Source organism: Cherax quadricarinatus, chromosome 48 (genome assembly GCF_038502225.1).
Source record: "Cherax quadricarinatus isolate ZL_2023a chromosome 48, ASM3850222v1, whole genome shotgun sequence".
Lineage (NCBI taxonomy): Eukaryota > Metazoa > Arthropoda > Malacostraca > Decapoda > Parastacidae > Cherax > Cherax quadricarinatus.
Window position 1 is genome coordinate 23,432,447 of NC_091339.1, and position 24,103 is coordinate 23,456,549.

A 24,103-nucleotide genomic window follows, 5' to 3' on the forward strand; every position below is an offset into this window, starting at 1 on the left:
GTCCAGGGCGCCCCTGTTTTTCACTAGATTTTATTTTATACATTTTTCCATAGCTCTCACTCCAGTATGTTATGGCAGTGTGCAGATATGGAACAAGGCCCTTCAGCACGTTCCGTGTACATATTATCGTTGATCTCTCCTCCACTCCAGTGAATAATTTTTTTAAGACTTTGAGGCATTCCAGTAATTTAAATTATTTTATTGGCGCTATGCTGGCAGCAAATGATCTCAATATCTGTTCCAGCTTTGATATATCTCCTGCCCTGAAAGGAGCCGTCAACACTGAGCGAGATAAAATAAGTGATTTGAAAAGTCATTAATGACACTTATTTCTATTGTTTTAAAAGTTCTCATTATCCACCCTGTCATGTTTCTATCTTTCGTGGTATTTGCCTTAATGGCAAGTCAACAGCGCTATGGCATCTGTCACTGCTTATTTTTGTAGATTATTTTTTTTTCATTCTGAATCGTATATATTTTTAAATTAATGGGGTTATATGATGGCACGTTTGACAAGTGTTTAGTATTAGCCAAATACCTGACGCAACACAGTGTTCTTTGAAAGAGAGGTCATGTTCCTTTTGCATTTTGTATAGGATGTCTCTTGAGTTCTTCATTCTTTCCATATCTAAATAGTTGGAACTAGTCAGTATTGAACGTCACGTTATTCTCCACTCCCCACTGGAAGACTTTAATATCTTCCTTCAGTTTTTTTCGTGTCCTCTAACGAGGTGATTTTCATGATTATTCTGGTATCATTTGCAAATGATGATACGGATACAAAGTTATTTATCTTGTTAGGCGTAAATGAATTTGCTTCCAACACAATTTGCAACAACACGGCAGTACATTACACCTTAACTAGCCCCTTCAGAGGGATATACATAAACAACTTCCCGTAAGCTGCACTATCATGGCTGCCGACAAACACACTCGCAATCTCATGTGTTTGCAAAGCAAGTCAAACAAGGGAAAAAAAGATAAACAAATTTCGCAGTTGGCGCTAAACTCGAAGAGAAGCAAGACATTTTGGCGGGAGGAACACTCCATGTAAACATCGTTGCTTAAAGTGTCGGCAATCCCTGTTCTGAGATGGTAAATTTGAGTCTTACGTGCGGGCGTTGATTAGTCTCGTTTTAGAGGGGGGACGGGGGGGGCTTTCAAATTGTCGGGGAGCTTGCCTTTGAGGCAGCCCGGCCAGCACATTTTTAATTAAAACTTGAGGGACTTGCTGCGACCGTCCGGTAGATGGGAGTGAAAGAAGTGGGTGGGTGGGTGATGTCCGCATGGCACGCCTACACACGCACACGCACGCACGCACACGCACACGCACACACACACACACACACACACACACACACACACACACACACACACACACACACACACACACACACACACACACACACACATAACAAAAGCCTGGGTTTATGTTAACCTTGCTTACAACAACACTCAGTCCATACACGTACATTTCAGTCCCACAGACAGCAGGTTAGAAAGACGTTCACAAGTCTTCACAGACTTTCACGTTAGCTCTCGCAACGTTCCAGAACGCTACGATTTTATTATTATAATCAAAACCAACCGTTAAACTCACCGGGGTCATACAGCAGTCAGAACGCTACGAAATGTGCAGAATTTATGAATAGAACCGAGCAACTCAACCTAAAAACGTTATTCATATAATATTTGTTATTATTCACCATTATTATTATTATTATTAGTAATAGCAGTAGCAGTAGTTTATTAAAGCAAAAGTAGAGTTGACACTTCATTGAGAAAACGTTTCGCTTAGTGACCAATCAGAACCATCTTTAAAAAAAAAAAAAGTGTCAAATCTTCCTGTGTGTCTTTGTTTTGCAAATTGTCTGTCATTATTTTATACCTCTTGTTCCTGGTGCATTAATGTTTACTTAACAAATTAATACACCTGCAAAGTCATGTGAAAAATAAAGTAAGGATGTGTCTTTTAAATATTACCAGGAAAAAATATGCAGCGTAAAAACACAAACTTTCTTGCTTAGACTCCAAAATGAGGATGGGTAGAGGGGAGGGGTGATGGGGCAGGGGGAGGGAGGAAGGGTGGTAGGTAGCATAACATCTCGTCTCTACCCTCAACAATCCTCTAGGGTTTCTGGCTATATTCTGCCCTAGATTAATCTATCCACAACAAACTTTGATCATAACAACAGCTACACATTCAATGTTTGTTTAGTTCTTCACATACGTCCCTTTCATCTTTTATCAGTACCTCCTCCTCCCTGAGTGTTATTACTTGCACTCTTACTATTATATTCTGCATTATGTGAATGGACTTCAATTTTGATTTCATTCTGGCCTTCCTTGCTAAGGTCGTTTTATACTTTATCCTAGCATAATATTCTCTAGCTCTTCCGCTCAGTTCCCTATTCTCTACAGTTCTCACTCTGTTTTCCATGCCCTTCTACTCTTCACATCTTTTCTTAGTAGCATTCACTATTTTACCTTTCTGTCCCTCTCGTAGCAACTCGACCCAGAAGCCGCTCATCCTTGTGTAATTGCCTTCCTCTAGTCTGATTTTTCCTGTGCTCTACCCTCCCTTCTCTCCAATCTTATCCCTTCCAGGTAACAGAACATTGTCACTGGCTTCTAGTGGTAACTTATATTCATCTTTTTATCTACTTAAAAATGAGGACCAGATCAAGTCCTTATTGGTTCGTCCCATCCTCTTATCCTTGATGGGTCTATCATGTCGGCTCATGAAATTTCCTATTACTTCCTCCACAGACTTTACTCTCACCATTTCCGATCCTCCAAGAGATTCCAATTTATCTGGGATTTTTTTGTTTATTTTAATTAAAGTGTCAATACCTGATACTCTTTCCTTTTGTTGTAATCGTACTTTGTATCTCTTCTATTTGTTGGAGAATTGGAAATGATTTATTAACTTTGACCTCTGGTCTTCATAGTTTATAAAAGTCGTCACTGTAGAAGTTTGTTTCCTCCTCAAAACACTTCACTTTATTTTGACAAGTATTGTCACTCCTCCCGCATCACACATTCTCTACCTTTTAGTACGTGATATCCCATAGGAAATATTCCATGTGTTATTGGTCATATTTTTTTACTTAGATGCCATTATTCCTCCGTGTGTTTACTCACCTGGGGTCACATGTCATGAGGTTACAGCGGTCACCTGTCCAGCCAGGGGTACAAAGGCATGCACCGCCCTCACACCTGCCGTGGAGTCCGCAGTCCAGGCCACACACGCCTGCAAGTAAGCATCAGTAGACTGCTCTTCAGTACAAGGAGACAGGTGTTACAAGCTCATTAGTACTTAATAAACATGTTACTCCTGTAATTAAAGTCGTTAAATACAGGAAGATAACACTTATTATTTTTGTTATTATTATTATGATTATTATTTTATTAATTTTAATTTATCATCAAGCATTATTTTATATTTTCTTGTTTATTATTATTATTATTATTATTATTATTATTATTTCTTAGCTTTATCACTATTACTATTGTTAGGTAGTTGCTGAGAAAAAGGTAACATTAGTCTAGCTGGAGTTTATACAAGAAAAACATTCCTGAATTATATATAAAATGATTTTCTACACATTGGACGTGAATATCAAGGACCAGGTGAGGGTACGATGACCTTACGTCTCTACTGAGAGCCACCTGCTTATCACGAACGATAATAAGTACGAATTTATTGGGGGTAATAAGTGCCCGTTAACGTTAAGAGTTTTTTTTTGTGTGTGAATATGTTAATGGGTAAAGGGCCATCAAGGACAAAAATTTCCGTACGTCATAATCAAGAAGTAAGAGGTGCCGTACTTGGTTACCAAGAAGTGCGTGTAGATGCCTCGTACGTGATTATCAAAGGCACTGCGCCAACTACTTACGTTTACTGCACTCAGAGCCAGTCCACTCTGGCTCGCAGATGCACTGATGGCTCTCTAGGTCAAAGTGTCCGTGTCCGTTGCAATCTGGGAGGCACTGGAGGGCGGCATCGTCCGTGCTGCCACAGTCAGGCCCTCTCCAGCCTCGCTGACACACACACGTACCGGACACGCACCACCCGTGTCCTGAGCATGTAGGGTGGGGGCAGTCGTCTGTGGACACGCAAGGCAGGAAATGGTTCGTGAGGAGCCGCTAATGTCATCCATTTGTGTGTGTGTGTATGTATTTCTCTCTGCCTCTTAACACACTCGCTATGTCTTTTCTTCCATCTCCACATCTACGTACCCCTCTCTCCCTGTCTTTGTTTCCCTCTCCCCGCTAACACTAATACATACATACAATTAGGGAAAGGCACAGAAGGTCAGGAACAGAGCACAAGCTCGGGGGAAAAAGGACTACAAACCTCAGTCAAGGAGGACCTAGAAATCAGAGGCAGGGCCAGGAGCTGAGACCCTACTTTTACAACTAAAAATAAGTGATTACAACTAGATGAATCTCAATCTCTCTCTCTCTCTCTCTCTCTCTCTCTCTCTCTCTCTCTCTCTCTCTCTCTCTCTCTCACACACACACACACACACACACACACACACACACACACACACATTGGGAGGAACTGATAAGGTGAATAGGGACAAATTGTTTGAGAGACGGGAAACTGGAACACGAAGGCACAACTGGAAGTAAAAGCAAGATTCATACATAGCTTTAAGAAGAGATACGATAAGGCCCTCGAAGCCAGGAAAGAATTCAATGAGTAGCAAGCAGAGAAGAGGCGGGGGCTAGGAGCTGCAACCATATGCAGGCGAGTACACACGACACACACACACACACACAAAACACACACACACAAAACACACACACACCTCAATAGGCGTCGCAATTAACTGAAACACACATTGTACACCAGTTAAACATATAATTCTCTAACACCTATTAAAACAAATGTACATTCATAACTAGATGTAAAAGCTGCATTAACTTTCAATATTATCGAAATCACGTTAACTAAATTAAACTGAAACATTAAATTTAAACTTAGATTATGAGGATAACAGTCGGCAACCCCCAGCCCCTACCACATTATCCTGGTCTTGTTTATTACATGATCTGCAGAGCGGGATTACGCCAGGATGTGTTTTTTGTATTCTTCCCGTCAGTGTCTCTTAAAACGTGCCTTGAAACTGGGGAAGAGCTCTTGATCCAAGGAATGGAAACTATCCTCCCCTTTCCTGGGTTGAGATTAATTATCTCCCATTCCTCAGGCACTGTCTGATGCTTATGGGTTAACTAATTCCCCCATGAAGAGGGCAAACGCATCTCACCCATGGCCACCTGGTTGTGGCTGATCTTGTTTCTTTCTCTCTGCAACTTGTGACGCACTTATGATGCTTCTGGTGCTGCTTCTGCTGCTGTATAATGTCACTGTCTACTCAGGACTTCTGGTATACTGGATCCGCTTTTTCTCATTGCCAAGGTGCCGTCGGAGACTTCGGTGAACTATGAGGTTCCACTTTTAACATATAAATGTTGATATTTTTTTGTTTAACTGACGTAGGGAACTAACCTCCTATGGAGTCTACGGGTTTTAATTGTGAATTATTTACACAATACTGTGTCTGTACAAATGGTTTTTCTTCAAGGGTTAGTCATAGCTTGTGAGTAGTTAGCGTGCATGCTAGAGTTTACAGCATGGTGCACGAAGTGGTCTTTTGTGGCCCAGCATGATGCATTGAGTGGCCTCTGTGGGCCATTATACTGTACACTGTTAGCACTTCCTCTGTGACATAGTTATCTACTACACCTACGAGACTGATCACTGTGACAGTTATCTACTACACCTACGAGACTGATCACTGTGACAGTTATCTACTACACCTACGAGACTGATCACTGTGACAGTTATCTACTACACCTAGAAGACTGATCACTGTGACAGTTATCTACTACACCTACGAGACTGATCACTGTGACAGTTATCTACTACACCTACGAGACTGATCACTGTGACAGTTATCTACTACACCTACGAGACTGATCACTGTGACAGTTATCTACTACACCTACGAGACTGATCACTGTGACAGTTATCTACTACACCTAGGAGACATTAGAGTACCTAATACCATGTTAATGATTGAAATAGTAGGTAGCACTCGCGTACCTAACACCATGTTAGTGACTGGCTTAGTGACACTAGCATACCTAAGACCATGTTAGTGACTGACCTAGTAACACTAGAGTACCTAAGACCATGTTAGTGACCTAGTAGGCAGCACTAGCGTACCTAAGACCATGTTAGTGACTGACCTTCCTCACAGAAGTCTCCCTTGTAACCCTTGGCACAGCGGCAGCGACCGTCAACACAGTGACCGTGACCGTTGCAGTCCGGGACCTCACACTCGTCATGGCGGATGCTACACTCCCGGCCCTTCCAGCCTGGTCGACACACGCACTCTCCATCCCGGTACTCCCCGTTACCCGAACACAGTACCGGGCACATCACTGGCAGAAAGAGAAATGTATACAGTTAGTTTAGGTTATAGTATGCTGTTCCAAGCTGCTATTATATGATATTACTAGTAGGTACATAGAGTCAGTGCTGTAACTTGGTGTGCTAGTGCTGGCAGTGCTAGATATCACTGGTAAAGAGAGAGGCACAGAGTTAATGTTATAGTTTATTGCTCCAGTCTGCCAGCAGCACTAAGACCATCACTGGTGGGAAGAAAGACATGGATAAAGTTGGATGATTTTTTCGTAATAGTATGGTGTTCTAGCCTACAGGTATATGCCAAAAAATCTAGAATAAGTAGACTATTTTGGTAGTTTGATGCTGTAAGATGCAAGATGGAGACTTCATTTGTAGAGTGTACTCACCAATCTGTGGTTGCGGGGGTCGATTCACAGCTCCTGGCCACGCCTCTGTGTATGTGTGTGTTACTCTGTGTTCGTGTTCGTTTGACCGTGTTCGTGTTCCAGTATGACGTACATCCAGTATGATGTACATAATACCTCGTATTCTACCAGTTATTAAGGACACATCTCTGGAGCAAGCAAAAAATTATGATATTGATGGATTTATTTTTGGATAAATTTCTTCAAACCAAAAGTAGCCGACCATAACACTGGACGAGGTAGATGAACACACAAATTCTAGACAAAATTTACTGCTTGTTTGCCATACCTGAATAAGTCGGCACGCAAACAAAAGGACCCGGGTTCGATTTCAGGAATGGTGAGACGTATTGGTAAGTATACTTCAGCCTGTTGTCCGTGTTTACTACAGCACTTAAGACTGCCAGAAACTCAAACCACAAGGTGGAAGAATTATGATGAGAATTATTCCCCGCAAAATTAAACTGTATAATAACAGAGACTAAACTGAAAGAATTCAGAAGCTGGAAAACTCCAGCGACTGGAAAAGTAGACGGGTGGATGGAGCAGAGTAAAGGATGATCCATTAATCTGGTATGGTCACTTTATCTTTCTTCATTGTCAATTCAGCAGAGCTGAGGTTAAACAGAGGAGTCTCGCCGTCCATCAAAGGCCTCTCAGCCCCTGCCACTCACCTTTGATAACACTAACCTTACAATACTCGCACAAGATATTCTGGCTACGCTTTCAGAATAAGCGATACCTTTACCTTTGATGAGTTCCGAGAGTTTTTCTATCCCGGAGCCCGGTCATGAGTCAGCCTCGCCTGGCGCTTGCCTGGTCAACCAGGCTGTTGCTGCTGGTGATACAACACAGTAGCCTTGGCCTACGCCGGCTACTTCAACAACATGGCCTCCAAATCCATAGATCTTTTTCATATGCATTACAGTTCGTTGATTCTACCCCCAGTAAACACTCCTTCAATAATTTAATAATTTTTGTTCTAGGTTAAGTTAGGTTACGTAAACTAACCTATATTTATGTACAGTTAACCGCAAATAACACCCACCTCCTCAATTATCCTAGCTATGCCCACTCTCTCAATCATCTCCTGTACCCAATCTCTCAATCACCTCCTGTACCCAATCTCTCAATCACCTCCTTGTACCCACTCTCTCAATTACCTGTACTCACTCTCTTATTCACCCCCACTCCAGTTGCTCTATCCTTTCAGCTCATACCGAGAGGTGGTAATTCCCACTTAATAAAGGTTCAGCTGGAAAGAAACCGTTAAAGTTGCTATAGCTGCTGAACCCATAGTGGAATGTCCTCGTCGTCCTACTGAAGGTCCTCGGATCTGGCTGACACATTTCATTATTTAATGTGCAAAACCCATCGTGTGTGATGGAATATGACTGGAAATAAAAGTAGTTTATTTCCCCACAATGTTAAACATTGTGGCACCATTAGTAACACTCGTGCAGATGTTTACGTTTTCTAGTTACCCCCAGTCACCACCTTGCCAGACGCATTACGGCCGTAATTTTAATTTTTGTGCTTAAAATATGTTTTTATAGGTTATGTATCCTGTCCGAACCTAACCTAACGTAACTTAACCTAAGCCAATGGTTTCCCTCTATCCTCTATTCTTTAGCCAATCCCTTGCACCCATCACTTCGTCCTCCATTCCCCACACCCACCACCACACCACTCACCATACCCACATCACCCGCCTGCCTGCCCAAGACGGGTGCACCAAAGGCAGGTGTAGGGTGCTGGAGGCGCCTGCTGATGGTGAAGTCTGCTGCTACCGTTGGTGGCAGCAGAAACGTCTGCTTTTGCTTTTGCTTTTGCTGGGAGTAAGAGAGAATACTACTGCAGCTGATGCTGAGAGAACTACTGCAGCTGCTGCTGGGCGAGAAAGAATATTACTGCAGCTGCTGTTAAGTGAGATAGAATACTACTGCAGCCGCTAGTGAGCGAAACTACTACTGCAGCTGCTGATGGGCCAGAGAGAATACTACTGCAGCTGCTGCTGAATGAGGGAGAATACTACTGCAGCTGCTGCTGAATGAGGGAGAATACTACTGCAGCTGCTGCTGAATGAGGGAGAATACTACTGCAGCTGCTGCTGAATGAGGGAGAATACTACTGCAGCTGCTGCTGAATGAGGGAGAATACTACTGCAGCTGCTGCTGAATGAGGGAGAATACTACTGCAGCTGCTGCTGAATGAGGGAGAATACTACTGCAGGTGCTGCTGAATGAGAGAGAATACTACTGCAGGTGCTGCTGAATGAGAGAGAATACTACTACTGCAGGTGATGCTGAATGAGGGAGAATACTACTACTGCAGGTGCTGCTGAATGAGAGAGAATACTACTACTGCAGGTGCTGCTGAATGAGGGAGAATACTACTGCAGCTGCTGCTGAATGAGAGAGAATACTACTACTGCAGGTGATGCTGGTGGGTGAGAGAGGGAGAAATCTGTTGTCAATGCTAAAGGAAAAGGCGAACATAACTGTTTAATTACTAGTGATTAAAGAATCTTTACGTGTGGTAGTTGGTAATCACTTCATTACTAGTTACACTAATAGTCCATGAGGTTAGTATTCCAATAGTCTCTCTAACGGTGATGTCTTCGTCAGGAAACAGGAAAGTGTCTCCTTATTGGTGTGCCGTCAAATTCTGAACCATCCAATGATGCAACAACACTGGTGCAACCTGGTTAACCTGTGTCGTGATGCCAAAAACTGTTTGCCTTTGTGTGTCAACAACACGGGGGCACTTTTCGTGATGCAACAACCCTGGTGTACCTGGTCGTGGCAACCTGGTTAACACTGTTCGTGATGCAAACCTTTGTGAACTTTTTCGGGGTGAGCCCTGGTGTACCCTGTTGATGAACAAGGTTAACCTGTCGTGATCCAACACTGGGGTCTTTTGGGGATGCAACAACCTGGTTACACTTGGGGATGCACAAACGGTTAAGCGTGATGCAACACTGGTTAACACTTTCATGATGCAACAACATGGTGTCCTTTTTCGGGGATGGGAACTGTGTACTTTTCGTGATCAAAAACACGTTACCTTTTTCATTCAACAACATGGTGTAACTTTGGTGATCAACAACATGGTTAACTGTGTGATGCCCCTGGTGAGCACTGTGTGTTTATGCAACAATGGTGACACTTTAGTGATGCAACAACACTGGTGTAGCACTGTGTCGTGATGAACAATGGTTCCTGTCAGTGATGCAACAACCTGGTGTACACTGTCGTGATGCAACAACCGGTACCTGTGTCATGATGCACCACTTTTAAAACTGTTGTGATGCAACAACCGGGGGGCACTTTTCGGGGTGCAACAACACTGGGTAACCCTTTTCAGGTGCAAAACCTTTTTAACTTGTGTGATGCAACAACACTGGTGTAACCTGTTCGGGGATGCAACAACCGGGGTAACCTGTGTCGGTGCAACAACACTGGTTGGGACTGTGTCAGTGATGCAGCAAACAGGTAACATGTCGTGATGCAAAAATTTCACTGTGTAGTGATGCAACAACACTGGTGTAGCACTTTTGGTGATGCAACAACCTGGTGTACACTGTGGTGATGCAACCCGGTGGCCTTGTAAGGTTCAACCCTGGGGGCACTGTCGTGTCCAACACTGTGGCACCCGGTATTCAACAACCGGGGTTAACTGTGTCAGTGATGCAACAACACTGGTGTGCACTTTTCAGTGATCCCAACATGGTTCACTTTTCGTGACACAACACTGGTGTAACCTTTCGTGTGAACACTGGTGTACACTTGTCGTGATAACAACCGTTTAAAATGTGTCAGTGATCCAAAAAACCCGGTGAAGCCCGTGTCGGGTGCAACAACACTGGTGACCTGTTCTGATCAACAACCCCGGGGTAGCACTGTGTCAGTGCAACAACACTGGTGTGCACTGTGTGGGGATGCAACAACACTGGTGTGCCTTTTTGTGCCAACAGGGGACACTTTTCAGTGATGCAACAACACTGGTGCTTTTTTTTCGTGATGCAACAACACTGGTGTGCATTGTCAGTGATGCAACCATGGTGTGCACTGTGTCAGTGATGCGCAACCTGGTTAACTGTGTCAGTGATGAACCCCAAAAACCTTTTAATGGTGATGCAACAACACTGGTGTAAACCCGTGTCGTGATGCAAAACACTGGTAAAAATTGTCGTGATGCACAACACTGGGTGCACTTGTCGTGATGCAACAACACTGGTGTCCCGTGTCAGTGATGCCCCTGGTGTCCTTGTAGTGTAAAAAAACCTGGTGTACCTGTGTCAGTGATGCAACAACACTGGGAACCTGTCATGATGCAACAACACTTTTACACTGTGTCGTATGGCCCCTGGTGTGCCTGTGTGGGGTGCCAACACTGGGGCTTTTTGGTGATCAACAACACTGGTTAACTTTTTGGTGAGAAAACCCGGTTAAACCTGTGTCAGTGATGCAAAACACTGGGAGCCAATTTTCAGTGATGCACAACACTGGTGAAAAACCTTTTAGTGATGCAACAACCTTTAACACTGGAAAAGATGCAACAACACTGGTGTCACTGTGTCGGTGAACCTGGTTGACTGTGTGGTCAAAAACACTGGTGCCTGTGTCGTGATGCGCAACACTGGTGGCTGTGTCGTGTGCCAACCTGGTTGCTGTAGTGTGCAGCAACACTGGTGCCTTTTCGTGATGCAACAACACTGGTGTAACACTGTTCGTGATGCAACAACACTTTAACCTTTTGATGCAACAACGGTGCCTTTTGTCGTGATGCACAACACTGGGTACCTGTTCGTTGCGAACCATGGGTTGCCCGTTCAGTGATGGGAACCTGGTGTAACACTGTGTCAGTGATCAACAACACTTTACACTGTGGGGATCACAACACTGGTGTAGCACTGTCAGTGATGCCCAAAACTGGTGTTGTCGGGGTGCAACAACACTGGTGTAACCTGTTCGGGGTCAAAACCCTTTAGCACTGTGTGAAACAAACGGTGTGCACTGTGTCAGTGAGCAAAACCGGGGTTCCCTTAGTGATGCAAAGCACTGGTGTACACTGTTCAGTGATACAACCAATTTACATTGTCTGGTGCCCATGTAACATGTGTCGTGATGCAACAACACTGGGGGGGCACTGTGTCAGTGATGCACAACACTGGTGCACTGGTGTTGAAAAAAAATGGTAGCCTGTGTCGTGATGCAACCACTGGTGTGCATTCGTGATCAACAACATGGTGTAGCACTGTCGGGTGCAACAACTGGTGTAGCACTGTTTGGGGAACCTGGGGTGCACTGTGTCAGTGATGCAACAACACTGGTTAACTGTGTCAGTGATGCAACAACCTGGTGTTGTGTCAGTGTCCCATGGTTCACTGTGTCGGGGATGCAACAACACTTTGTGGCACTGTGTCTGTTCAGCAAAGGGGTACACTGTGTCAGTGTCAACACTGGTGTACACTTGCATGTACCTGGTGTAACACTGTGTCAGGTGCAACACTGGTGTAACTGTGTATGATGAACATGATGCATTTTTTGGGGATCAACACTGGTGTACACTGTGTCGTGTGCAACACTGGTTTAAAATGTTCAGTGTGCAACCTGGTCCATGTGATGCACACTGGTTAAAATTTAGTGTGCCCCGGGTAACATGTGTCATGATGCAACACTGGTGTAACACTTGGTGATGCAACCTGGTGTACACTGTGTCAGTGATGCAACACTGGTGTACACTGTGTGTTTCCCCTGGTGTAACCTTTTAGTGATGCAACACTGGTGTACCTTTTCAGTGATGCAAAATGTGTGCCTGTGTCAGTACACTGGTGTCTGGTATATTTAACACTGGTTACACTGTTCATGTGCAACACTGGTGGACTGTGTAGTGATCAACACTGGTGAGCACTGTGTATGTCAACACTTTTAACACTTTCAGTACAACACTGTTTTAGCACTGTCAGTGATCAACACTGGTGAGCACTGTGTCAGTGATCAACACTGGTGGCACTGTGTCAGTGCAACACTGGGTGCCTGTTCGTGTCCCCAAAATGGTGAGTTGTCAGTGATGCACTGGTGTCACTGTTAGTGATCAACACTGGTGTGCACTGTGTATGATCCCAAAACCTGGGTGCACTGTGTCAGTGATAACACGGGGGCACTGTTATGTGCCCCGGTGTACACTGTGTCAGTATAAACTTTAACTGTGTCGTGTAAAACTGGTCCTTTTTTCGTGGGCCCCTGGGTCCTGTGTCGTGTCAACACTAATTAAAGCACTTGTCATACAACAAAACCGTAAATTTTTCAGTGAACAACACTGGGGTTCCTGTTCAGTGATCAACAAACCCGGTGTAACTGTGTCTGATCAAACAACCCCGTGTACACTGTTGGATAACAACACGGGGTACATTGTCATGATGAACAACACTGGGGTACACTTTGGGGATCAAAAACTGGTCCCTTTTTAGTGAGGGAACCCTGGTGGCCTTTAGTGATCAACAACCGGTGTACATTTCATGATAAAAACTGTTAACTTTCATGTTGGCCCCTGGTGTCACTTATCAGTGATCCAACCTTTGTTTTTTCAGTGATGCAACAAACTGGTTACATGTGATGATGCAACAACATTGTGCATTGTCAGTGATGAACCAGTTTCCCCTTGTGTGTAACAACCTGGTTTTTAAAAGTGTCATGATGAACCCTGGTCATTGTTACAACAAATGGGGTTTCATGGTGTGATTTCCAAAACTGGGGTAACTGTGTAGTGATGCAACCACTGGTTAGCACTGTGTCAGTATGTTTTTTAGTAAACTTTTCAGTGATAAAAAATGGTGACACTTTATGTCCAACCCTGTTCTTTTTGTCAGTGATGCGCAAAACACTGGTTGGGCCCAGGGCCCTTTTGTGTCAAAACACTGGTGTAAAACTTTTTTTTGTTGAAAAAACTGGTTCCTGTGTGTGTGAACCAAGTTAACATGTCATGTGGGCCCCCGAATTTCCGGTAGTGATCACAAACTGGTGTAAACCTTTATGATCAACAACATGGGGACACTTTCGATCCACTGGGGAGCCCGTTCGTGATCAACCCTGGTGTAATTTCGTGTACCCTTTGGGGGTGACTGTGTCAGTGATGCCCAAAATGGGGAGCACTTTGTGATGCACAACACTGGTTACACTGTGTCGTGATGCCAACACTGGGTGCCTTTGTGTGCAACATGGTGACACTGTGTCGTGATGCAAACATGGTTAACACGGTTGTTAAAACACTGGTTAGCCCGTGTCAGTGATGCAACCATGGTGTACACTTTTCTGTAACATGGTTAACACTGTCGTGTGAACCTGGTTAACACTTTTTCAGTGATGCAACAATGGTTAAAATGGTGTACAACATTTAATGTGTCAGTGATGCAACACTGGTGTAACACTGTTATAGCAAATTTAAAACACTGTGTCAGTGATCAACTGGTGTAACACTTTTGTGATGGCCCCGGTGGCACTGTGTCGTCAACACTGGTGGCACTGTGGTTTATGCAACACTGGTGTAACACTGTGTCGTGATCACACTGGGTGCCTTTTCGTGATGCAACACTGGTCTTTGGGCGTGTGCAACCTGGGGTACACGTTCATGTAACTGGTGTCCCTTTTGTCAACCTGGTAACACACTTTTCAGTGGTAAACATGGTGTGCCTTCAGGTGCACACGGTGTACACGTCGTGATAACCCATTGGTGCACTGTCGGTGTAAAACGCTGGGGCCCTGTCGGGGATGCAAAACCTGGGTGCCTGTTGTGACGCAACAACGCTGGGTTTCCCTGTGTCGGGGCGCAACCACTGGTGCCCCGTGTCATGGAACCACTGGTGTAAATGTGTCAGTGACGCAGCAACGCGGGGTAACTGTGGTGACCGACCTTTCCACTGTTCAGTGACGCGGGGGCCCCTGTGCCCCCGTTCGTACCGAACCTGGTGACCACTGTGTCGTGACGCGCAACACTGGGGTACCACTGTCAGTGACGCAAACACTGGTGTACCACTTTTCCCTGGCGCAACACTGGTTCCCTTTTCGTGCGCAGCAACCGGTGCCCTGTTATGACGCAGCCTGGTGTCCACTTGTCATGACGAACACCGTGTACCACTGTTTTAGTGAACAACACTGGTGTACCACTGTGTCGTGAGCAGCAACCTGGGCCATTGGGTTTCGCACAAACTGGTGCCCGTCGTGGCGCAACCTGGTGTACCATGTTTGGGGGCCGGGGTTGAGCACTGTATGATGCAAAAGCACTGGGATATCCTGTCGTGATGAACAAAATTAAACCGGGGTCGTGATTCCCCGGTGGGTTTGTGGAACCCTGGGTACCCTCGTGATGCAACAACCTGGTGTACCACTGTCATGTCATCAACACTGGTGTCCACTGTATCGTGATCAAAAACCTGGTTGCCCTGTGTCAGTGATGCAACAACATTGGGGACCACTGTTCATGTCCCCTGGTGTACCCTGTATCAGTGATGCAACAATGGTTCCCTGATCGTGGAACCCTGGTGTACCACTGTATCAGTGATGCAACAACACTGGTGTACCTGTATCAGTGAACAATGGTGCCACTGTATGTGATAAAACCTGGTGTACCACTGTATCAGTGTAAAAACATGGTGTACCCTGTATCAGTGATGCAACAACACTGGTTCCACTGTATCATGACAACAAGGTGTACCCCTTATCGTGATGCAAAAACATGGGGTTCCACTGTACGGGGTGCAAAAACTGGGGTTCCCCTTTTCAGTGATGCCAACCGGTGTACCACTTGTCGTGATGCACAACCGGGGCCCCCCCTTGTCAGTGAGCCAAACCCGGTGTTCCTCGTGATCAACAACACGGTTATCATGATGCGCCCGGTTATCATTACAACCTGGTTCACTGTGTCGGTGATGCACAACACTGGTTACCCTGTGTCAGTGATGCAACAACCTGGTCCCTGTATCGTGATGTAGCAACACGGTTAACCGTGTCAGTATTTTCCCCCGGTATACTCTGTCTGATGCAAAACCCGGTGTACCCTTCAGTGTTGCAAACCTGGGTATACTTGGTGTAACAGCCTTGTCCCTTTGGGGATGCATAAAAAACCCGGTGTACCACTGTATCAGTATAAAACCTTTTTACCCTGTATTGTGAAAACCTGGTTACCCTGTTATGATCCCTTGGGGGGTCCACTGTATCAGTGATCCAACAATGGTGTACCACTGTATGTGATAACCCTGGTGTACCACTGTATCGTGTGCCCTGGTGTACCACTGTATCATGCACAAAATGGTGTAATTCATGACAAACAACACTGGTGTACCATGTTGTGTGCAACAAGGGGTACCCCTTTTTGTGATGCAAAAACCCTGGGTACCCTGTATGTATCAAAAACCCTTTTTCCCTGTTTAGTGATGCAACAACACTTGTATCACTTCGGTTCCAACAATGGTGTACCACTGTATCGGGGATCCCCAACACTGGTGTTTATGATGCGAACCGTGTATCCCGATGGAACATGGGTACCACTGTGTCGTGTGCAAACCTGGTGTCCCTGTCGTGTGCAAACCCTGGGTAATGTTAGTATTTAGCCCTGGTGCCCCCGTGTCAGTGATGCAACAACACTGGTGCATCACTGTCAGTGATGCAACAACACTGGTGTTCGAGGCTGAGTTTTTCATCTATTAAATAAAAGGATTATAATTTATCCTCTCAGTATATCTCACTAACTAACTTTTTTTGCTAATAATAATCATCACTAACAATGGAACTGAGTTAATTATTCACGTAGATAATGAGGGTAATTGTGAAGTGGATTATTGAAAGGGAGAAGGGCAATTAGTGGGGCGTCAAACTTAAATTGGTTACCTAATTGTGCTTAATTAGAATGAGGGGCTTCCCCGTTCTGTGGTTGACGGTTTGGGGGGGTTTGGACGGATGTGTGGGGGATGTGACGGATGTGTGACGGGTGTGCAGGGTATCGTGGGTTTTAAAGAAAAACCCAAAACGGAAACGGTGTGTGTGTTGTGTGTGTGTGTGTGTGTGTGTGTGTGTGTGTTTTGTTTGTGTGTTTTTGTGTGTTTTAAAATTTTTATCATTGTATTCAGGGTTGTTTTTCTCTAAATGTATTCTGTTTATTAATAAATTTTCATAGAATATAAAATATAGGGGTGGTAGGATAAAAAATTTTAAAAACAAACTCGGGAAGAACCTTGATTTTTCCCCTGGGTCTTTTTTTTATTCTCTGAGGATGGGCCCCCATCCACCCATAGAGGTGGTATTTCCCCTATATTATATATATATATATATATATATATATATATATATATTTTTTTTTTTATTTATTAATTTTTTTAAAAAAAATCCCCGTCTCCCCCCAGGCAGTTAAAAAAGAAAACCCCAAAAGAAAATTTTTCATCATTCAACACTTTCACCTCACTCACACATAATCACTTTTTTTAAGGGTTAGACAAACAGTTTAAAAACATATCCCTTTAAAAAGATCACAACATATCCCCCAAAACTCAAATTGAAACCCCCTCCTTTAGAGTGCAGGCATTGTACTTCCCCTTTCCCGGACCAAATCCGGGTATATAAAAAAAACTGGTTTCCAATCCCTTCACTAAATATTACCCTGCTCCCCTCAAAAGAGAGAGGGGAAAGGGGGTGTTGGGACCTGCTAGACACTTGAAATTCGCGATTAAAAAAATTTTTAAAAGGGAAAACAGTGAAAGATTTATTTCACATATATTAAAGACAACTTCTTTTTATTAAATAATATATTTATATTTTTAAAAAATTTAAAAAGGGAAAACCCTTTCTGACTCTACCACACCTCTATTATATATATATATATATATATATATATATATATATATATATATATATATTTTTTTTTTTTACAAGGGGTTACCAAGGCAATGGGAAAAAAAAAAAACTTTTACCATCATTCCTCCCTCCTTCTTGCCAGAAGGGTGCTAAATACAGTTTTTTAAAATGCAACATTAAAACCCCCCCTTCAGAGTGCAGGCCTGTACTTATCTCAGGACCAGTCCGGGCCCGCCAGTTTCCTGAATCCCCTTTATTTTACTTTGCTCACACTCCAACAGCACTCAATATTAAAAAAATTTTTCTCCATTCCTCCCATAAACCCCACGCCTGGAAGTCCGCCCCTCAAAAAACCCCCTTTCCCCCCCCCTCCAACCCCTTCCTAGGGACCCCTACCCCCCCTTCCACTACAGACGTTCTTGGTCATTTTTTTCCTCCATTTTTCTACATGTCGAACCACCTCCCCCTTCCTACCCCCTGGACAACAGTTTTAAACCCCCACCCCCTCCAAACTTCCAAACTACAATTTCCATTATATTCACCCACACATTGCCCTCCAGACAGCATCTCCCCCACTCCTTCCCTCGCTGCAACATTCATCACCCCTTCACCCCCTTTAAAGGTTGGAGGCATCCTCTCTTTTCCCCTCTTTGCCCCCAAGGACAAAGTTCTTTGCTCCACAGACCCCAAAGTGCACCCTCCTTTTTTCCCCTCATAATTCTATGATTCACCTCATCTTTCATGGGCCATCCCCTGACACGCCCCACTCCCAAATATCTGAATACGTTCCCCCCTCCATCTCTCCCCCTCCAATCTGATATTCAATTTTTATCCCCTTTTTTTTTATCCTCTAACCATCCCTGTTTCACCTTTAATTTTCTTTTTTTGCACCCCCTAAATTATACCAATCTCTCAACTTCTCTTAGAATCCCCCAGAGCACAGTGTCTCGGAAAAAGGCACTTGCCTCCCACTTTGTGTGTGTTCTTTATCTTTTAACCCCCACCCCTTCCAAAGACCCTCGCTTTTACTTCTCTTACAACCCCATCTATAAATATTTAAACAACCACGGTGACATCCACATCCCAAGGGCCTACTTTTGGAAAAATTTCCTCTTTCCTCATCTCAAACGGCCTCCTACCCTCTAAAAACTCTTCCTGCTTTGTTCCTATCCTAAAATACACTTGAAACATCACATTCCCCCCCCTATCCACCCTGTATACCCCTTTTTCCCAAACCCAAAATCCAAAAAGACCTCTTTATTATCTAAAAACTGTTCCTTATATGTTTTAAACCCGTCCCCACACCCCTACCTTTTCCCAAAGCCTCCTTGTTCATCTCTATCTATTCTCCTCTTATTTAATTCTTTCAATTATAACTCTACCATACACTTTCAGTACCTCAAAGACATCCCCCATAATTTTTACTCTCTTTTATCCCCCTTTTTTTATACAAAGGAAATATGTCTCTCCCAATCCTGGTTTTACCCCCTTCCTAAATTTTTAAATAATTGCACCCAAACCCCTCCAAACTATATCCCCCCCCTTTTTAAAATTTCTATTTTATCCCATCAATCCCGCTGCCTTACCTTTCTTTTTCCTACTGCCTCACGAACTTCCCCCCCATCATTTCTTCCCCCCTCCTACAAAATTTTTTTCCCTTTCCTATACACGAAATACCCCTATCTTCATCAACTTTAACAATTCCTCAAAATATTCCTTCCATCTTCCCAAACCTCTACCTCTCCCTTTTTTAACTCTCCCTTATTTTTAACTACAAATCCATTTGTTCTCTACTTTCTTAACTTTTAACTCCAAAACTTTCTTATTTTCAAAAAATTTGGGATAACATTTACCCCCTCTCTTTTTCTCTCTTTACCCTCTCTAAAAGTTTCTCCTACTTATATATATATATATATATATATATATATATATATATATATATATATATATATATATATATATATATATATATATATATATATATAAGCTCAGCCTGTCTCCTACTACATATATTTGACTTGATAAAGCCCACTGTGTGGGTGAAACGTTGTCAATAAAGAATCACACTATGCTGCATGTCTCTTGTCCATGTTGTCGGTATTTTAATGCTATTTTTGTTAAGAACTCGTGCTTGAGGAAGGTGAACCATGCCTGAGAGCTGCTGACACAATAAAACATGCTGGGTACTGATGGACCATTATAGTTAAAATACACAGGCACTGGTGTCTGGCACTTCCAACTGTGCCTCGTGTGGAATAGATGCATGTTTGAGAGCTTAGTCAATGAGGCCAGCAAGAACCGGGAGGCTGGTCTGGGACCAGGCCACGGCGGCGCTGACCCCCAAAATCAACGCCAGGTAACCTCCAGGCTCCTAGTCACAATGTTATTCTCGTTTACGGTATTATTTTTTTCACCAATCAATTTTCTTTTTTGTTTATAATTCAAAAGTGTTCCAATTAATTAGAGAGATGTTACAACAGCATCACAGAATGTGAACTGACTTACTAACTATAGGATAATAGGCAACTATATTTAACAGCTAAATGTTGGAATTTATTTGCTAGCCAGAATTAGACACATTTTCTAACTTGTTTTTTTAAATTTCAAACTTGGTCACCTTTTTTTCTATTCAATACATTAATGCTGTTATTGGCCAGAAGTGGTCATGTCTTGCAATTATATATTATTTTAACCACTGACAATTCTAAATATTTTCCTGCATAGTCAGATTAAACAAGAGAGAAGACTTTTAAAAAAATCCCCCCCCCCCCGAGGGGAGATTTCATGTGAATGTCAAGTTGCTGTTTTAATTAATGTGTGAGAAAAGTGGTTACCGTACTTTTGTGCATGACCCCTGTAGGTTTAGAGCTTCCCCGTGTATATATGATGAGGTAAACTGCAAAATTTATTTTTTTTATAATTTGAGCAATTTATTTCTTGTGGGAGGAAACACTGTTACACCTGTACCACGACGGTACATTCTCACACCTGTACCACGACGGTACATTCTCACACCTGTACCACGACGGTACATTCTCACACCTGTACCACGACGGTACATTCTCACACCTGTACCACGACGGTACATTCTTACACCTGTACCACGACGGTACATTCTCACACCTGTGTTATTGCTGAGGAGAGGAGAGGAGAGGAAGTGGCTGTTCCTCACCTTGCCCATGCTCGCCCTCCCACGCTGTTTCTCAAGTCACGTGTTCAGCGTCACTTGTATGTTGCTGTTGTTGTTCAGCTCAGCACAGCTGTTTCAGCAAGCCAGAGGTGAGTCTTGTGGTGATTTCTGCGTCCAGTGTGAGCTTCTCCACGTGTTTGTGGGTGGGGGAGGAGAGGAGAGGAGAGGAAGTGGCTGTTCCTCACCTTGCCCATGCTCGCCCTCCTCACGCTCACCCGTCTACCATACACCACTCACCACTGCCCACTCCCTCTGCTGTGTTTTCTGCTGTTTTTCGTATGAATTCATTGCCAGTGCTGTGTATCCGAGTGCCCGAGGCCACTCGAAGCTACGTGGATTACGACGTCACGTGGGTGTGGGCGATCACGTAGACCTACAAAGCCACGTGAGTTACCAGATATCCCAGGCCTCATGCTGTGGTCTGCTGCCCGCATCACATCGACGCCACCCACGATGCTGCCCGACTTCATGACGTCACGATGTCTGCTGACGTCACCTCACGATGTCTGCTGACGTCACCTCACGATGTCTGCCTGACGTCACCTCGAGATGTCTGTTGACGTCACGGCTGCTGACGTCACCTTGCGACATCACGCCTGACATCACATGATGTCACATCGAGTGTTCTAGTAATATTTCAGTATTGTCGAGAAGATTGAGAGAAGATATATGTCGTGTGTTAATTCCTCTGTCAGTGTTCTCACATTTTAGTATGTCTTAATCAGTTTTATGCACAGAAAAGCATCTTTTGCTAGTTCAAGCCATGTTGTACCGTATGTATAGCGGTGTGTTTGTAAGTTTTCCGTGTGTCCAGTGAGGTCTGTGGTCAGACCCTTGAGTTGCACCAGTGCTGTCACCCGCGTGACCAGTGTGTTTGACAGCTGATTTCTCAGCCCTGAGCGTATGAGCCCTCTTGTACAGAAAGCTTTTATGCTCGTCGCTCGTGATGTTCTGTAGAATCGTACCTGCTACGATTCCCATCGAGATTTGTTTCACTTCACCTCCAGACCTTCAGAGTGCAGTTATATGTAGAGAAACAAGTCTGGGGACGCTTAGACTAACATCTGCTATAACTCCACCTGTCGAGAGATGATACTCGTCAAGCCGCAGCCAGGCCTGTCGGCAGGCGCTGTGTCAGCCTCGTGTCACAAGCTTCAGTGAGCAGCCTGCACAAAGATGTCGTCACTTTGACTGCTAGCTCTCACTGCAGTCTGGTGTATGATACGACTCCCAGATGTTTCGCCCAGTCGTCTCTGCCACGACTCGCTCCACGCTCGCCGGCAGTGACAGCCCAGCGACAGTACCAGTCGAGAAGTGTCCTCCTGAGTCGCTTGCCAGAAGTCCTGCCCAGTTGCCGAGTTTTGTCGACGCCTCACTCGAGGGCACCAGCATGTCGTGCCCCAGGTTGAGTGAAAACCTGCAGCGACTCCTACGATGTCTGCTTCACCGTTCCAGAGGAGACCGTACCCTGTTACGTCACAGCTCAGCCGCAGCGATGTCTCCCGTGTTGCAGTATCTGTCCAGACGCAGGAAGGCGTGCAGTGATACTCATCGACGCTCACTGCCTTTGACCACGATGTTTAGCACACCCCACATGTTTTTTCTTCCCTCCCTGTAGGAAGTTTTTTTTTCCATGTCCATATGTATATATATGTTTTTATTTTGTGTTCTGTGCCCTGTTCCTACGAGAGAGAGACCGAGTTTCTTTTACTACCAGTATTGTCGCGTCGGGACGACGCGCGATAGGTGGCCGAGCGTATGTAGACAGCCTGTACTGTCTGCACAGATAGTCCATGCTGTCTGCCAGCTTAGTTCATATTTCGCGCCACTCAGGTGCTGCCATCTATAGGCCTTCCCACTTCAGTATGCCCAGACTTGCCTCGCTCTCACTCACACAGCGGCCTGGCATCAACACACAAGTACTCCCAGCTCTCTCTCGTGGGCATGGCCCTGCCCGGGCCATGGGCACAAACACACAAGCCTGTGTAACCCACAACGACTTAACAATAAAGTAAGAAGCCTCCGAAGACGTATATCATTTAACCACCGCTCTACAGCCTACCAAAATAAACATCATTATAAATGGTGGAAAGCGGTGGGATGCAGCAGTGTGTTTGCCCGTGAGAGAAGGAGGGAGAGTTATGAAGTCATCTTCACTTCATCACCCTACACAAGAAGCATCCATCTCTCAACGAGTTATCCTGATGTCGTGTCTGCACGTTTGAGCATCCAGACACAGGTACAAGCAGGATCCAGCCGAAATTTGCCGAATTTCTTCGAGAATTGTGAGTGGCGTCACAGTGACCCCACGCTACAGCGTCCCACGCTACAGTATCCCACCGCTGCCACCACTGTTATTGCTGTTCTTACTGTTGAACAGCGGTTTAGTGCCGATGAAGGTAGCGTAGGTAGCAATGATACGGCCGTGGACTAGATTGGCTTTAATCGGGTAGGAGTGAGTACACAACGGGCAGTGTGAGGAAGTGACCGCAAGCCAGTCCGTGGAGGGGGAGTACCTGTGTACCTCAAGTCGGTCGAAGCGGGAGTGAGAGGGGGTGGACTGTGTGTCCCACCGACCTAGGTAGGCCTACAGAGGGCAGCACTGAATGCCGCGAAATATGAACTAGTCAGAGCAGACGGCTAGGCTGTGTGCTCTGCCAGTACAGGCTGTCTACACCTGTACCACGACGGTACATTCTCACACCTGTACCACGACGGTACATTCTCACACCTGTACCACGACGGTACATTCTCACACCTGTACCACGACGGTACATTCTCACACCTGTACCACGACGGTACATTCTCACACCTGTACCACGACGGTACATTCTTACACCTGTACCACGACGGTACATTCTCACACCTGTACCACGACGGTACATTCTCACACCTGTACCACGACGGTACATTCTCACACCTGTACCACGACGGTACATTCTCACACCTGTACCACGACGGTACATTCTCACACCTGTACCACGACGGTACATTCTCACACCTGTACCACGACGGTACATTCTCACACCTGTACCACGACGGTACATTCTCACACCAGTACCACGACGGTACATTCTCACACCTGTACCACGACGGTACATTCTCACACCTGTACCACGACGGTACATTCTCACACCTGTACCACGACGGTACATTCTCACACCCGAACCACGACGGTACATTCTCACACCCGAACCACGACGGTACATTCTCACAC

At 44.7% G+C, this 24,103-nt stretch overlaps 1 protein-coding gene across 5 annotated transcripts in view; it reads right to left on the reverse strand.

Annotated features, from left to right (window-relative positions):
- LOC128696087 (teneurin-m-like) overlaps positions 1 to 24,103 on the reverse strand; it is a 395,373-nt gene that overhangs the window by 46,311 nt on the left and 324,959 nt on the right. For 4 of the 5 annotated variants that reach the window (XM_070094985.1, XM_070094987.1, XM_070094984.1 and 1 more), the window contains 3 exons: positions 6,265 to 6,459; positions 3,900 to 4,109; positions 3,145 to 3,253 (listed from right to left, as the gene is read on the reverse strand). In XM_070094985.1, coding sequence (XP_069951086.1) covers positions 3,145 to 3,253; positions 3,900 to 4,109; positions 6,265 to 6,459 — 514 coding nt within the window. The remainder of the gene's footprint in view (positions 1 to 3,144; positions 3,254 to 3,899; positions 4,110 to 6,264; positions 6,460 to 24,103) is intronic. The other variant, XM_070094986.1, reaches the window with a different exon arrangement.